The sequence below is a fragment of the Mesoplodon bidens genome (assembly GCF_964165515.1).
Source record: "Mesoplodon bidens genome assembly, chromosome: 17".
Lineage (NCBI taxonomy): Eukaryota > Metazoa > Chordata > Mammalia > Artiodactyla > Ziphiidae > Mesoplodon > Mesoplodon bidens.
In genome coordinates this window covers 63657162-63672097 of record NC_138174.1, presented here as the reverse complement: position 1 = coordinate 63672097, position 14936 = coordinate 63657162, and the positions used below count along the sequence as shown (strand labels likewise).

Sequence of the window (14936 nt, the reverse complement as noted above, 5' to 3'; positions counted from 1 at the left end):
TGCATTGGCAGGTGGATTCTTAACTACTGAGCCACCAGGGAAGCCTGCAATAAAGTATTTTAAATTAAGCTATATACATTGTTTTTTTTTTAAGACATAACGCTATTGCACACTTAATAGACCACAGTGTAGTATAAACATAACTTTTGTATGCACTAGGAAACCAAAAAATTCACGTGATTCGCTTTATTGCTGTGATCTGGAACTGAACACACAGTATCTCTGAGGTCTGCCTATAAAAAGCAGGATTGTTCACATTAAAGTCATTTTAATGAAAACAAAAATGAATTGTAGCACTTATTCCTTTTCCACTGAGTATATCAGAAATTTAAGTGTTAAAATGCTTTTACAATAGTGCAAAAAATGTAAAGTAGATTTATTTGAGATTTTAAGACAGGAAAACATCTGTTTATTTTTTCACTTTAAATTGTATGTGTTTTGTAGCCCTTTGTATCCCCTTTTGGGCAAACAACCTAGACTGGGTAGCTTATAAACAACAGAAATTTATTTCTCATAGTTCTGGTGCTCCAGGAATTGAACAGAGAACATGTTAAAGGGGAGTAGTGGCTGGGCTATGTGTAGATATAATGCCCATGTTTCTTTCTCCAGTCTAAGCCACCCTTCTGGGCTCCAGACGAAATAGCCAGCTTTGTACTTGACATCTCCACTGCTTCTTAAACGTAACATGTCTAAAATGAAGTTCTTGGATTTGTTCCCAGAGGTGTCTTGCTTTTGGTTGATGGCATCCTAGTCCACTCAGATGCACTCCCTCAGCCCCCAGTTCCAAGCTATCGGCAGGTCCTGCCGAGTATCTCATATCCATGTTCTTCTGGACATTTCTGTTGCTTCCATCCTCCACTGAGCTCCCACCATTTCTAAAAGGGCCCAGTAACTGGTTTCCCAATTCCAACCTTTTCCTCTTGTAATCTGCTCTCTGCAGAGCAGCCAAAATAATCTGGCTGTCAGCCACCACTGTGGCCTCATCCTGAACCTACTCTTTTTAGCTACGGTGGCCTTCTGGTAATTTGTAGAACATGTGGCCTTTTTCTCCTTTTACACATGGTTTTCTCTGCTGGGAGGCCCTTCCACTTTTTTTTTTTTTTTTTTAATTTTTTTTATATACAGCAGATTCTTATTAGTCATCAATTTTATACGCATCAGTGTATACATGTCAATCCCAATCGCCCAATTCATCACACCACCCCCACCCCCACCCCCCCGCCGCTTTCCCCCGCTTGGTGTCCATATGTTTATTCTCTACATCTGTGTCTCAATTTCTGCCCTGCAAACCAGTTCATCCATTTTTCTAGATTCCACATATATGCATTAATATATGATATTTCTTTTTCTCTTTCTGACTTAACTTCAATCTGTATGACAGTCTCTAGGTCCATCCACATCTCTACAAATGACCCAATTTCGTTCCTTTTTATGTCTGGGTAATATTCCATTGTATATATGTACCACATCTTCTTTATCCATGCATCTGTTGATGGGCATTTAGGTTGCTTCCATGACCTGGCTATTGTAAATAGTGCTGCAGTGAACATTGGGGTGCATGTGTCTTTTTGAATTATGGTTTTCTCAGGGTATATGCCCAGGAGTGGGATTGCTGGATCATATGGTAATTCTATTTTTAGTTTTTTTAAGGAACCGCCATACTGTTTCCACTTGTTCTTTATGTGGCTCTCTCCTTCCACTCTGATTTGGTTTTCTCTGCTGTGTAGCAAATTACCACAGATTTATTATCTCACAGTTTCCATGGGATAGGAGTCCAGGCACGGCTTGGCTGGGTTGTCTGCTCGGGGTCTCACACGCTGCATTCAAGGTGTCAGCTGAGCTGTGGTCTCATCTGGGGCTCCGGGGCCCCTCCCAAGCCCGTTCAGATGATTGGCGACGTGCAGTTCCTTACAGTTAGCCATGGGAGTGAGACCCTCAGCTCCGCAGTTCACAGGCTGGCTGTGACTTCTTCAAGGCCAGTAGGAGAGCATCTCTCCTGCCTTCATTCTCCTCCTTCACGAGACCTGAAGTCACCCCAAGACCACTCCATCCAGGGAGCTGGTCCCCTCCTGTTATTATCCTCATCGCTTCACAGGTGTAGCTCTCAACACTGTTTTGTTTGTTTGTTTGTTTTGCGGTGCACAGGCCTCTCACCGCAGCGGCCTCTCCCGCCAAGGAGCACAAGCTCCAGACGCGCAGGCTCAGCGGCCATGGCTCACGCGCCCAGCCGCTCCTCGGCATGTGGGATCTTCCCGGACCGGGGCACGAACGTGCGCCCCCCGCACCGGCAGGCAGACTCCCAACCACTGTGCCACCAGGGAAGCCCCTCAACACTGTTTTAAATAGTTTGTTTATTTGTTTATTGTCTGTCTCTTCAACCAGATCACTAGCCCTGTGAGGGAAGGGCTCTGTTTACTCCTCCATTGTATTCTCAGCATCCGACAATGTGTCTAAAATGTGGTTGGTGCTTATTAAATATTTGCTGAATGAATGCAGAAGGTCGATAGGTGGCCAACAAGGGGATCACACAGCCTTTTTTTGTGTGGATGGGGAGATGCTGACTGTACAGTTCAGAAGAACAGGGTGGAAAGAGCTGTGTATCGGTGTGACGTGATATTTGAAGCAGGTCCTCTTAACCTCAGGGCCTGCTTGTCTGCCTCGCTGCCTTGCTCACCTTTCATGCTTTAGGCACTTAGCCAGGTGAGATGGGGAACAGCCAGTGACAACTTAGAGCAGTTGCTTTTCTGTAAGAATGTTGAATCTCTCCTTCGAGATGCTCTAAGGCAGTAGTTCCTATCCAGGGGCATCCTTCAGAATGACCCGAGTCTCTTCCAAAATACAGGTGTCCAGCTCTACCCGCTGAAGGTCTGATTCAGTAGGTAAGTCTGGGACATGCAGAGTTTGGAAACAACAATAAGAACACCACCAAACCCCAGACGATTGTGTTTTGGATCCATGGTTTGAACCACGGCTCTTACAATTTGAAGTTCTATTTTTATTCTTCAGGGTATTCTTAGAGCATTGGGGTTTAGGGACAGAGTTCAGGCTTCCTTATTAATAGGGGGTGATTTTAGTCCTCGTTCCTTTAAGCCTCTTGTGTTCCAGGCAACTGTGGGAATTTAAGTCGCCTTCTGGCTGGAACACAGTGTACAGTATAAGTTGTAGAGGTTTACACTTGGCCACTGTGGGTGGTGATACAGAGAGGAAGACCGACTGCCAGTGCTTTGGAGGAAGGGGAGGCCTGACCTGCTTCTGAGTGAGGTGCCTCACCTCACGTGCTGGGACCGTGGAGTTTTTGTGCCACCGCCAGGCTACGCTGCTCCCTTGTCTGTTGGTTTTGCTTGTTCAGAAGCTGCTTGCTTCTTCCTTCATTTCTCTTAAACCCTAACAGAGAGGCAGATTCAATAAGGTTTAGTAATCTGTGCCTGAGACCAAACTATTAATTATTCCACATGATTGGTGCCTCCTGTTCCTACAATGCACATATTGTATTTCTCTGTTTAAGGGAAGTTGCGTTTGCCAACTTTTTATTGCTTTACCTAGATTCTTGGCAGTCTTTTTTTGGTTTTGTTTTTAAATAACATTGGTAGGAGTTCAAAGGGAACTACAGATAAATGATGGCATGCCCTTTTCCACCCAACAGAAGACTCTTAGAGCTTGGGAGGTTGTAGAATGGTCACGCAGTGAAAGGAGAGGAGGATGGGGTAATGTGGCTGGTAGAGAAAAAGTGTAAAACTTGAAATGGTAGAAGGTCACAAGGAATGAGCTCCAGGGCCACAAGCCTTTTGAAATAATTTCTGGCTATCTCTTTCTTAGACTGTCACATTTTCTGGTCAATTCTCAATTCCAGTATCAAAATGATGCCATCCCTTAGTTTTCCTTATGTACCTTTTCTGCTTGGGCCCTGCGGTGAGTCCCCATATTGTTGATTCTCAGCCTCCACCCAGAGCCCTGTACGTTTTTATTGGCTTTTCCTTCTGTTTTCCAACTCCAGATTTCCCAAACTGCTTTTGGGGGTACACTTGTAGTAGTCTGTAAAAATGTGGGGAAGGTTCCTGACAGTGTCCTCCTGGGGGAAGATTCTTAGCATCCACTGGGATAGGTAGGGTTCTTTTTAGTCCTTACTCAGGAAACCCTTTTAACTTGGTTCAACGTATTGTTTGTCCGGCCTCATGTGAGCACAGAGCGCTTCAGAGGGAAGACCCTGCAGTGTATGGATTGAGAGCATTAACTTTTTTGTTGTTATTTTATTGTTTTTCTGTTCAATGTAAATGGATTATTTTTAGAGTAATTTTACATTCACAGCAACGTTGAGGAGAAAATACACAGCGTTCCCAAATCCCCCCTGCCCACCCCGTATGCACAGCCTTCGCCATTATCAACATCCCGCACCAGAGTGGTACATTGGTAACAATTGATGAACCTACACTGACATGTCATTATCCCCCAAAGTCCACAGTTTACATTAGGGTTCCCTCTTGAGTTGTACATTCTATGGATTTTGACAAATGTATAGTGACATGCAGCCATCATTATGGTCTCATACAGAATACTGACCTAAAAATCCTCTGTGCTCTGCCTGTTCATCCCTCCCTCCCTCCCCTCAACCCCTCATTCTTTTTACTGTCTCCATAATTTTGCCTTTTGCAGAATGTCATATAGTTGGAATCATACAGTATGTAGCCTTTTCAGACTGGCTTCTTTCCCTCAACAGTATGCATTTAAGCTTCCTCCAAGTCTTTTCATGGTTTGGTAGCTCATTTCTTTATAATGTTGAATAACATTCCATTGTTTATATGGACCACAGCTTATTTATCTCTTCACATACTGAAGGACACCTTGGTTGCTTCCAGGTTTTGGCAATTATGGATAAAGCTGCTATAAACATCCGTGTGCAGTTTTCGTGTGGACATAGGTTTTTGGCTCCTTTGGGTAAATGCCAAGGAGTACAGTTGCTGGATCGTTTGGTAAAAGTATGTTTAGTTTTGTAAGAAACTGCCAAACTGCCTTCCACATGGCTGTACCATTCTGCATTCCCACCAGCAATGGATGAGAGTTTTTGCTGCTCCGCATCCTCATCAGCATTTGATATTGGCAAGCTCTGGATTTGGGCCATTCTGATAGGTACATTTTTGTTACTTTTTGATTTGGTGATTTCTTTCTTTCTCTTTTTTTTTAAAAATTTATTTTATTTTTATTTATTTTTGGCTGTGTTGGGTCTTTGTTGCTGCACGCGGACTTTCTCTAGTTGCAGCGAGCGGGGGCTACTCTTCAATGTGGTGCCCGAGCTTCTCACTGCGGTGGCTTCTCTTGTTGCGGAGCATGGGCTCTAGGCACACGGGCTTCAGTAGTTGTGGCACGCGGGTTCAGTAGTTGTGGCTCGCCGGCTCTAGAACACAAGCTCAGTAGTTCTGACGCACACGGGCTTAGTTGCTCCACGGCATGTGGGATCTTCCCGGACCAGGGCTCCAACCCGTGTCCCCTGCATTGGCAGGTGTATTCTCAACCACTGCACCACCAGGGAAGCCCACAAGTACAATTCATTAATACGTTTCATGACATAGACAAAGTTTGAAAGCGTTGACTTTGAAGACAGGAAAGTTCAAGGCTGGGCTCTTCCCGCTCAAGTTGTCTGCGTTTGGGTCAGCTACTTACCTCTCTAGACTTGAGTTTCCCCATCTGAACAACGAGGTCAAAACTTGGATCCATGAGGCTGTGGTGTGGATTCAACGAGAGGAAATGCTTAACGCAACCTCTACACGTGTTGAGTGTTTGTTAAAAAAAAAAAACCTCGCCGGTTAGGAAATGCTGCTCCAGGAACTCTCTGTGCTCCTCTCAGACACACTTACCCCCCTTTGTTTGACCTGCACATCCCTGTCTCTGTTTCCAGGCCGTAGGCTTGGAATGTCCCTAGTGCCATTTACCAAGGGTATTTTCTCTTCTGTTTAAGCAACTTCCGAAGTTGTTTTAAGAATGTTTCCTTAAATTATTGAAAACAAATTCTTCTTGAATTCTTGTTCAGTATTTGATCTTCCCTGAGGTTAAGTCTCAAAAGATGAATCTGTGCATCTCTGAATCTGTGTGTTCTCTGCTTCTCTTCCTTCTGTTCCCTCTCTCCCTCCCCTCCCCCTCCCTCCCTTCCCCCTCCCCCTCCCTTCCTCTTTTCCTCTACCCCCAACGCCCTCCACCTACCATTTCTCAGTAAATATTTATTGAGAACCTGCTAAGAGCCAGAGACCATGCTAGTTGCTGGGCATATAAAATAATTCAAGTGGGCTCTGCGGCCCAGGGAGTGCACTTTCCAGCTGGGATGATGCATGTGGATGTGTGAGAACAGTACTGTGTGGGGTTGGAGCTGCTCTGAGGAGAAGCCTTGATCCTTATCCTTGCTCGTCCCTGTGTGATTTCATGTGACGGCTCAGGTTCCCTCCGCTGTTCACATCATCAGTGTTGGCTTTCTTGGGCCATGAGCTCCCTGGGAACAGAGATGAAGCCCCTTGTATAGCCAGGGCCTTCATACATGGTGATCAGAGAGTTATTCAGTGTGTAGATAACATAGGCCAGCAAGAAGGTACGGCATGTATATACAAACTGCCAAAAGAAGAAATTTACATGCAGTTTGCAGATGAATGCCTTTCTTCATTGGTTTTTCCAGCTCCTGTCACATGTAGAGAAACTTCGAGCCTCAATGATAGATGATCTAAACACAAGTAATGTATTCTACAAGAAAAGGATAAAAGAGCTAGGGCAGAGCCTCCAGGAGCAGAACGAGCTCATCATCACGCAGAGACAACAGGTATTTTGGAGTATATATTGGCACCGTTTTTATGTAAACAGTGCAGTTTATCTAACAACGTGTTTTTTGTTTGTTTGTTTGTTTTTTGTTTTTTGTTTTTTTGCGGTACGCGGGCCTCTCACTGTTGTGGCCTCTCCCGTTGCGGAGCACAGGCTCCAGACACGCAGGCTCAGCGGCCATGGCTCACGGGCCCAGCCGCTCCGCGGCATGTGGGATCTTCCCGGACCGGGGCACGAACCCGCATCCCCTGCATCGGCAGGCGGACTCTCAACCACTGCACCACCAGGGAAGCCCAAGAACGTGTGTTTTTATTTTAGAGCACTTGTAAGCTGGATAAGATAAAGGAGATAGAATATTTTTTTCCCTGTGGTTGTTTGTATAAGTAAATAAAATAATTTTTAAAGGTATTTTAAAATACCGTAGACCAATCAGATTTATTCAGTTAGAATTCAGAATAAATGTGAAGGTAGCTAAAATTCCTTTTGGTAATTCCTTACCAAAAGAAGCAGCTGAATCCAAATGCTGCTTTTATAAAACGTTTCCCTCCATGTCATTAAAGTCCACGTGTCCTGTGTCTTTGGAGGATTTAGTGAAAAGGTTCATTTACTGAGTACGGTATCTGTCCATTATCCAGTATGTCCCTGTCTAGTTCAGACATGGATCACTGAAAGACTGTTCTTCTTTGCAGATTAAAGAGTTTACCAGTAAACCATTGAACGGTGTCGGTGAACCCAGAGGTAAGTGGACCAGGATCCCAGCGCTGGAGGCAAGGCGGGCCTCCCTAACCGTGTGCTGGACTTCAGAAGAATGCTGGGCCGCGATGGTTCATGAGTGCTAAGGTGTGCTAAGTTGTGCTAACCACAACCCAGAGAGTTGAAGAATTTTAAATACCTAAACTGTCATAGAATGGTCTCGTATCCTTTTTATCAGAATATCGTTATGCACATAATACATGCTTAGTAACTGTACCTCTGGATGGATGTGCAATAAGATGCCTTATGATTAAAAGTACAGAGTCTGGGGGCAGACCGGGTTCAACGCCCATCTCTGGCACTATGTAGCTTTGTGAGCCTCTGCCCCGGTTTCCTCAGCTCTAAAGCTGGAATATTAGTAGTAATTACATCATAGGCTTGTTACAAGGATGAAATGGGAGACCATGTATAAAGAGCACCTGTTAAGCACTCATGAGTGTTGGCTATCGTTATTAATATTAAACTCTTAATTACCCTAAAGTGCTGTAGAGGCTTGCTGCATGATTCTGCATTGTGGTAGGCTGGGGTTAAGGGTTTGTTCTAAGTATAGTGGGGGGATATACAACCTACTGATGGTAGCAGTGACAGCCATCCATCTCCGTTTCATTCAAGAGCTAGTCCAGAAGCGGGGCTGGGAGCCAGAAGTGCAGGGTCTCCCAATACAGCGTAAAGCTTGCCTTTTGCCTGGTTTTCTTCCGAGTGATTCCGGTCTTGGTTCCTGTACATCTCAGGTTATTAAGGCATCTTTGTTTACTTGAGGGATGCCAACTGGGGATTGATAATGGGTGTTATGAGCTGGGTTTCCTCCCTGTCTCTGGGGGCCATGGGAGACATGGGCATATCTCGGAAGTATTGCAGGTTCAGTTCCAGAGCACTGCAATAAAGCCAATAATCACAATAAAGTGAGTCACACAAATTTTTTTGGTTTCCCAGTGCATAATAAAAGTTATGTTTATACTATACTGTAGTCTATTAAGCATACAATAGCATTATATCTAAAAAAAATACACATACCTTAATTAAAAAATACCGTATTGCTAAAAATGCTAACCATCACCTGACAACGCAGGGTTGCCACAAACCTTCAATTGGTAAAAAATGCAGCATCTTCGAAATACAATAAAGTGCAATAAAATGACGTATGCCTGTACAGTGACCTACACACTTGTTTCCCTCGTTTTGAGATAAAGGTTTGGGAAGGGTGGTGGTTCCCTATAACTTCTCTTGGAATAGTAAGAGTTCAGGTAGTGAGGAATAACTGTATAATTACTTAGACAGCATACACATTTGGAAAATAATTTTAGAAAAAAGTTAGCTTTAAAAGATGTATGTTAAACATCTTTTTTGGGTGAGTCGCTATATGTTGGTAAATATCATTGTTTTTTGGGGGGGGAAATATTAGGATATGCACTAGCAAAATATAACCCATAGCTTGTGATTTTTGTTATTAATTTACTTTTTTTTGTTATTTCAGGGAATCCTTTAACCTCGCAAACTTTTGAATCTAAGCCAACTACCCCAACTGTACCTAGTAAGTTTCTATAATAGTCTCGGGGTTCTAAAGATATTTTTAAAGTGCTAAACCCATACATAACTTCTACTTACTGTTTTTAGAGACATTTCTTTGAACATCAGTGTGTTTGGAGATTATATAATGATCTATTTTGGTTCCCAGATTTGACCTAGTTCTAAAACCCAATATTGTAAATATCCGTGTGATTTTGTGGTGATTTGGGTTAGCCATACCTGTTACCTTACTATTACCTTATTACCTTACCTGTTAACCTTATTCGCCTAATAAAGGAACAACTAAAAGTTCTTCGGCATCGCTGCAGTTTGTACTCTTGGATTTCCCAAGGTCATACACTGCGACCACCACACTGTGTGTCGTGGCCGCCACATTTTGGCATCACTGAGACCCAGTGCTGCAGGGTTTGACGCGATGGTCCCACCAGTCACTCCCTTGAAGTCAGCTCAGCACAGCTGTCTTCCGGAGCTGTCAGGATTTGGCCAGAATCCAAAAAGACATAATCTGTACAGTTCAAAATGGACAGATTGTTTTCTTAATAATAAATAGTTGAAATATTTTTGTTTCCATTCAAGAAAGCATGTGTACAGGATCTGAATTACCGGGGAGAGGGCCTGCACTGAGGCCGGGCACTGAACAACTGTTCATATGGGCCCAGGACTTGTGATGATGAAAGGACATTGATGAGCGTGTTTGGGAATTTGGCACAATTGACTGGAAAGAGCTAATTGTTTTAACTGCTCAGCTGCTGCTTGCGGCCTCTTGATGTTGCTTCTGGAAGCTGAAGAGGCTGAGAGGTGCTCAGGAGGAGAGGGTAGTTTAAGTGCCAGGAGGAGAGCTGAGGGGAGAACAGAAGCATTTCAGAGACGTATGGAAATTTAAAAGACTCAATTATTATTGTTCATATTTTAATTATACTTAGCACAATATTGGAACAATAATGTGTTCCAATAAAACTTTATTTACAAAAACAGGTAGGGGCTGGTATGTCCCACAGGCTGTAGTTTACCAGACCTGGATCCAGATTAGCAAGTTGTAAATGGGTTTGAAGGCCATATTTCCAGAATTGTTAGCAGTTTACCCATAGTTAGGAGTTGAATACTTTCACACTAGCCATTGTAAAGACAAAATTGTATGCCTATAGGGTAGCTGAAGTTTGTGAACAGTATTTTTTAGAATAGGATTCGAACTAAAGATCTATTCTAATAAGCTAGGGAAAGAGTCAGTAAACTAATAGACAAATAAATAAATAGTTGAGAGAGGAACCTCAGATAGGAATTGTCAAATATTGGAAGAGAGGCTGTAGAATCTAATTTTCTGAGATATTTTGAAGTACAGGGTGTTCAGTCTTACTTGAATCAGGTATACTCCTCTCTGAAGGCTGTGGCTGAATTAATGCCTTCTCACCGTGTCTTCCAGCCCAGTGATTGGGGTAGTTTGTTTAATTGGTTTATTGTACATGAATATTCATAGCAGCATTATTCATAATAGGTAAAAAGTGGAAACAACCCAAATGTCCATCAACTAATGAAAAGATAAATAAAATGTTATCTGTCCATACAATGGAACGTTATTTGGCCATAAAAATACATGCTGATGCTGACACATGCTACAACATGGATGAACCTTGAAAACATGATGCTAAGTTAAAGAAGCCGATCACAGAGGACCACATATTTAATTGTATGATTCCATTTATATGAAAGGACCAGAATAGGCAAATCCATAGAGACAGAAAGTAGATCAGTGGTTGCCAGGCGCTGGGGGGAGGGAGAGATGGGGCTAATAGATACGGGTATTTTTGGGAGGTGTACATGTGGTGAGAATGTTCAAGAATTAGATAGTGGTTACGGTTGTACAACTCTGTGACTGTATTTTTTTAAGTTAATTGAAGTATAGTTGACTTACAATGTTGTGTTTAATTTCTGCTGTACAGCAAAGTTACTCAGTTATACATAAATATTCTTTTTCATATTCTTTTCCATTATGGATTATCACAGGGTATTGGATATAGTTAGTTCCCTGTGCTATACAGTACGACCTTGTTGTTTATCCATCCTATATATAATAGTTTGCCTCTTTGACTATGATAAAACCCACTGAATTGTATATTTTAAGCGGGTGAGTTATATTTCCATAGGCTGTTATTTAGAAATTGGTTTAGCTTAGTTGGTAATATCTTTTGTCTTTTGTCCCTCATCGTCTGTATATATCTTGACTAATTTGATGAATATTTGGTTATCATCATGTTCAGGTGCTGATGCTATAATTACAGAACACTGTGAGCTTTTTCTTTTTATGCTTTTTCAGTGAATGCCCCAGCCCCACAGACTTTGGATGCTAAGTCAAGTCTAACAATGGCACATGGTAAGTTTCAGCAAAGCCTCAGCGTTCTATGTACAGTTTCTCCCCTGAGTTAGGTAACTTATTAACTGAAAGTGCTTCTGTGTGGGGTAATTATGCCAACAAAACATTTTGGTGAATGCAAAACAGTTAATAAAACTGCAGTCTTCCTATGTAAAGTTACTGTGAACTGATCATACCCACCAGTCATAAAGTATAAAATGTATCTATTGCTGGGCTCACAGGTACAGATTTTAACTCTGGGTAGTACTTGGATCATTTATGATATTTGGGAGAAAGTAGTAGGTATTGGGTGAGAGGATGACTTTCTACTAGACCAGCCAACCAGCACATGCCACAGGGCATATGTGACTGTTTTTATAACTTTCAATGTGGCAGCAAGTCACCTTTTTTAAACAAACAGTTTCAGTGATTGGTTGGAAAAAAGCTAGAAAAGACATGTGATGGAAACCAAAAGAAAAAAGTAGGAACCACTGGATGAAACTGCTGCCAGGATCCAGTTCTTGGACCAGGCCACAGACTGATAATTATTATTAACATGATCCAGTAGACAGGGTGAATATTTATAGACATGTTTTATTTTTATACAGCTAAGGTGCTAACAGTTTTTATAGTATCTGTTTAATATATTGTTTTCCTAAAGTCTGCTGTATATTAAATGAATTAGGATGGGAGGGGGACCACCTTTTTCCTGTCTTACCTACAAATGCTTCTGGAATCTAATGATTACTTCATTCCACTTCTCTTTTTAGCCTGTTAGTTAGGACTTAAATCTGTGGTCAGTCGAGTTGGACTTTTTTGTCTTCAGAAATATTTTGGTCCATATATCATGGCCTTTTGTAATTATCCTTTTTACTCACTGACTGATTCATGAAGTGTTTATTGCCCCTTACTTTTTTCCTAAGATCATTTCAGGTGGATCGGTTCCCTTTGGCATGTGTTTTTAATACGTAATGCATAAATTCTTCACATATTGGATGTTATTATTTACAAGTGTTTAGAACATGCAGGGTTTTTTCCTTTGTATGTTTGACCTATAGAAACTTCCTTTAATATTGAAGATATGAGAAAATTATCTCTGGCAATTATTCTCTATTCATTTTATTTATGTCAGGTCTAAAGTCTCTCTGTTGCCTCCTTCTTTAAGGTTGATTTTTTTTTTTTTTTTTTTTTTGGTGGTACGTGGGCCTCTCACTGTTGTGGCCTCTCCCGTTGCGGAGCACAGGCTCCGGACGTGCAGGCTCAGCGGCCATGGCTCACGGGCCCAGCCGCTCCGCGGCATGTGGGATCCTCCCGGACCGGGGCACGAACCCGCGCCCTCTGCATCGGCAGGCGGACTCTCAACCACTGCGCCACCAGGGAAGCCCTAAGGTTGATTTTTTTTCCACTCTTTTTTAGATTCTGTTCCCGTATAGGTCCATTACAGAGTATTGAATAGAGTTCCCTGTGCTGTTCAGTAGTAGGGTTGATTTTTATAAGGCATTGCTGGCTACTTCTTTTTTGTACCTCAACACGTGTTTTAGTTTCTTTTGTTTCCCACCTTGTTCTTGTTAGCCTCCTATCTGGCATTACACGAGGGCCATATTTTCTTCGTTTTATATTTTTGGTACCCGATAAAGGACACATACAGTCGGCATGTAATGCTCTCTGGGGCTGATTCCAGGGTCCTGACAAATCTATCAGTCCTAGAGCACTGTGTTCTGTGTGGACCCTGGCCTGAATCAGCCATGCCCCCTTGCTGGCATCTGTTGGGATTGAAATGCTCATTTTAAATGCCAGCCAGACCTGGCACGAGGCCCACAACCCTTGGATTGGGATCAAAGCTGATTTGTGGGCATCTCAATGGGCAGGGGCAGGGGAGGAGGCTTGGTGGCGGCCCACTGCCTGGCCACCCCCAGCTGTGGCAGCTTCCCTAGGTGCTGGGGGGCAGGGGCACAGGGAGGGCTGGTCACGTATCGCACAGCATTAATTAGCCCAACTTCCTCTCTGTCCTTCCTTTTGTTCTATCTCAAAGCTTGATGAGGTCCTTTACCATGAGAAATCTCATGATTACTCACCGGCTGAGGTTGGGTTCCCTGAGACGCAGACTCTGGGCTGGAGGTTTGCGGGTGTCATTTGGGCAGTGCTCTCAGACAACACCTATGAGAGAAGCAGGGTTGGGCGTTAAAGGGATGTTGATCCCACATGCAGCTGCAGCGGAGGCCTCAGCAAGTCTGACCAGGAGCTTTAGAGCTGGGGTGGGCACTTTGGAATTTTCCTGGATTGAGGCCGTCAGTTATAAGACATGGGTTGCCCCAGGGAGGGGGCATGCTCCTTTCAGCTGAGACAAAGCAAAAAGTAGGAGCAAAACGTGGCAGGAAAGCACTGGATGTGAGTTATTGGTGCAGACGAATTGTTGGGCTGAGCATAGAGTATGCAAAAGAGATTTGAGGGGCTTCCCTGGTGGCGCAGTGGTTGAGTCCGCCTGCCGATGCAGGGGACACGGGTTCATGTCCCGGTCCGGGAAGATCCCACATGCCACGGAGCAGCTGGGCCCGTGAGCCATGGCCGCTGAGCCTGCGCGTCCGGAGCCTATGCTCCACAACGGGAGAGGCCACAACAGTGAGAGGCCCGCGTACCACAAAAAAAAAAAAAAGTCTAGTTAACATCCCTTGCCACACATAGGTACACATTTTTTTTCTTTATTTGTATAACTTTAAAATCTTGATGCTGAATAACAAATACGAAAGCACCTTTTTGATGTTCACCAGTTGTGTTACATGGATGGAATTACATGCTCCTTTGCAGGGCCATGTTTACATTTCAAAATTAAAGTGGACTCCTATTTACTAATAGACTGTGTTCCGAAAGTTCTTTTGAAAGTAGTTTAAAATGCATTTCTCCCATACAGTCAATGTCAGATATGTTGAGTAGATTGCTGAACAAGCTGTAAGAGCCTATTTTTAAACACCTAAATATAATACATATTTATTTGTATATTCCTATTATATGTATATGTGTGTGTATGTGTATATGTGTATATGCCTAAAATAGAGTATCAGAAACACCCTTTAGTAAATTAAAAGCCAGACCTTCAAAGTAGGAGGTACTAAATCTGAGGTAATACGTGCAAAGCTCTTAGATCTGTGCCTGGCAGCCCGGTGAGCACTGAGGAATTGTTGCTATTATTAGCCTCGCCCACCCTGGGGTCTGGTGGCAGGATGAAATGACCCCCATTTTGTGGGAGCAGGTGGAGAGCTCTCTGGGCAGGTGCCCCATGTCAGTCTCCAGGCTGAAGATGAGGGGCCCAGGCACCTCCTAAGTCAGACTTTCGGTTGCATTTCATTCTGTGCCTAATGCCTGACTGCTGTGGTTAGTTAGACCTTCAGCCAAAACCTGACCTTCTCCATGAAGGAGCTTTCCCTCTGTTGATCGGATGGGGTTTGCTTTATCCGTGCTGCCTGCGGGTTTCCTTGTGTGTGGGCACAGTGACATTTCCCTGGGAAGTCACCCAGAG

At 43.3% G+C, this 14936-nt stretch overlaps 1 protein-coding gene across 7 annotated transcripts in view; it reads left to right on the top strand.

Annotated features, from left to right (window-relative positions):
- Positions 1-14936, top strand: part of DZIP1 (DAZ interacting zinc finger protein 1) — a 53194-nt gene that overhangs the window by 21091 nt on the left and 17167 nt on the right. For all 7 annotated transcript variants that reach the window (XM_081214496.1, XM_081214495.1, XM_081214494.1 and 4 more), the window contains 4 exons: positions 6656-6796; positions 7485-7533; positions 9023-9079; positions 11387-11443. In XM_081214496.1, the coding sequence (XP_081070622.1) occupies positions 6656-6796; positions 7485-7533; positions 9023-9079; positions 11387-11443 (304 nt within the window). The remainder of the gene's footprint in view (positions 1-6655; positions 6797-7484; positions 7534-9022; positions 9080-11386; positions 11444-14936) is intronic.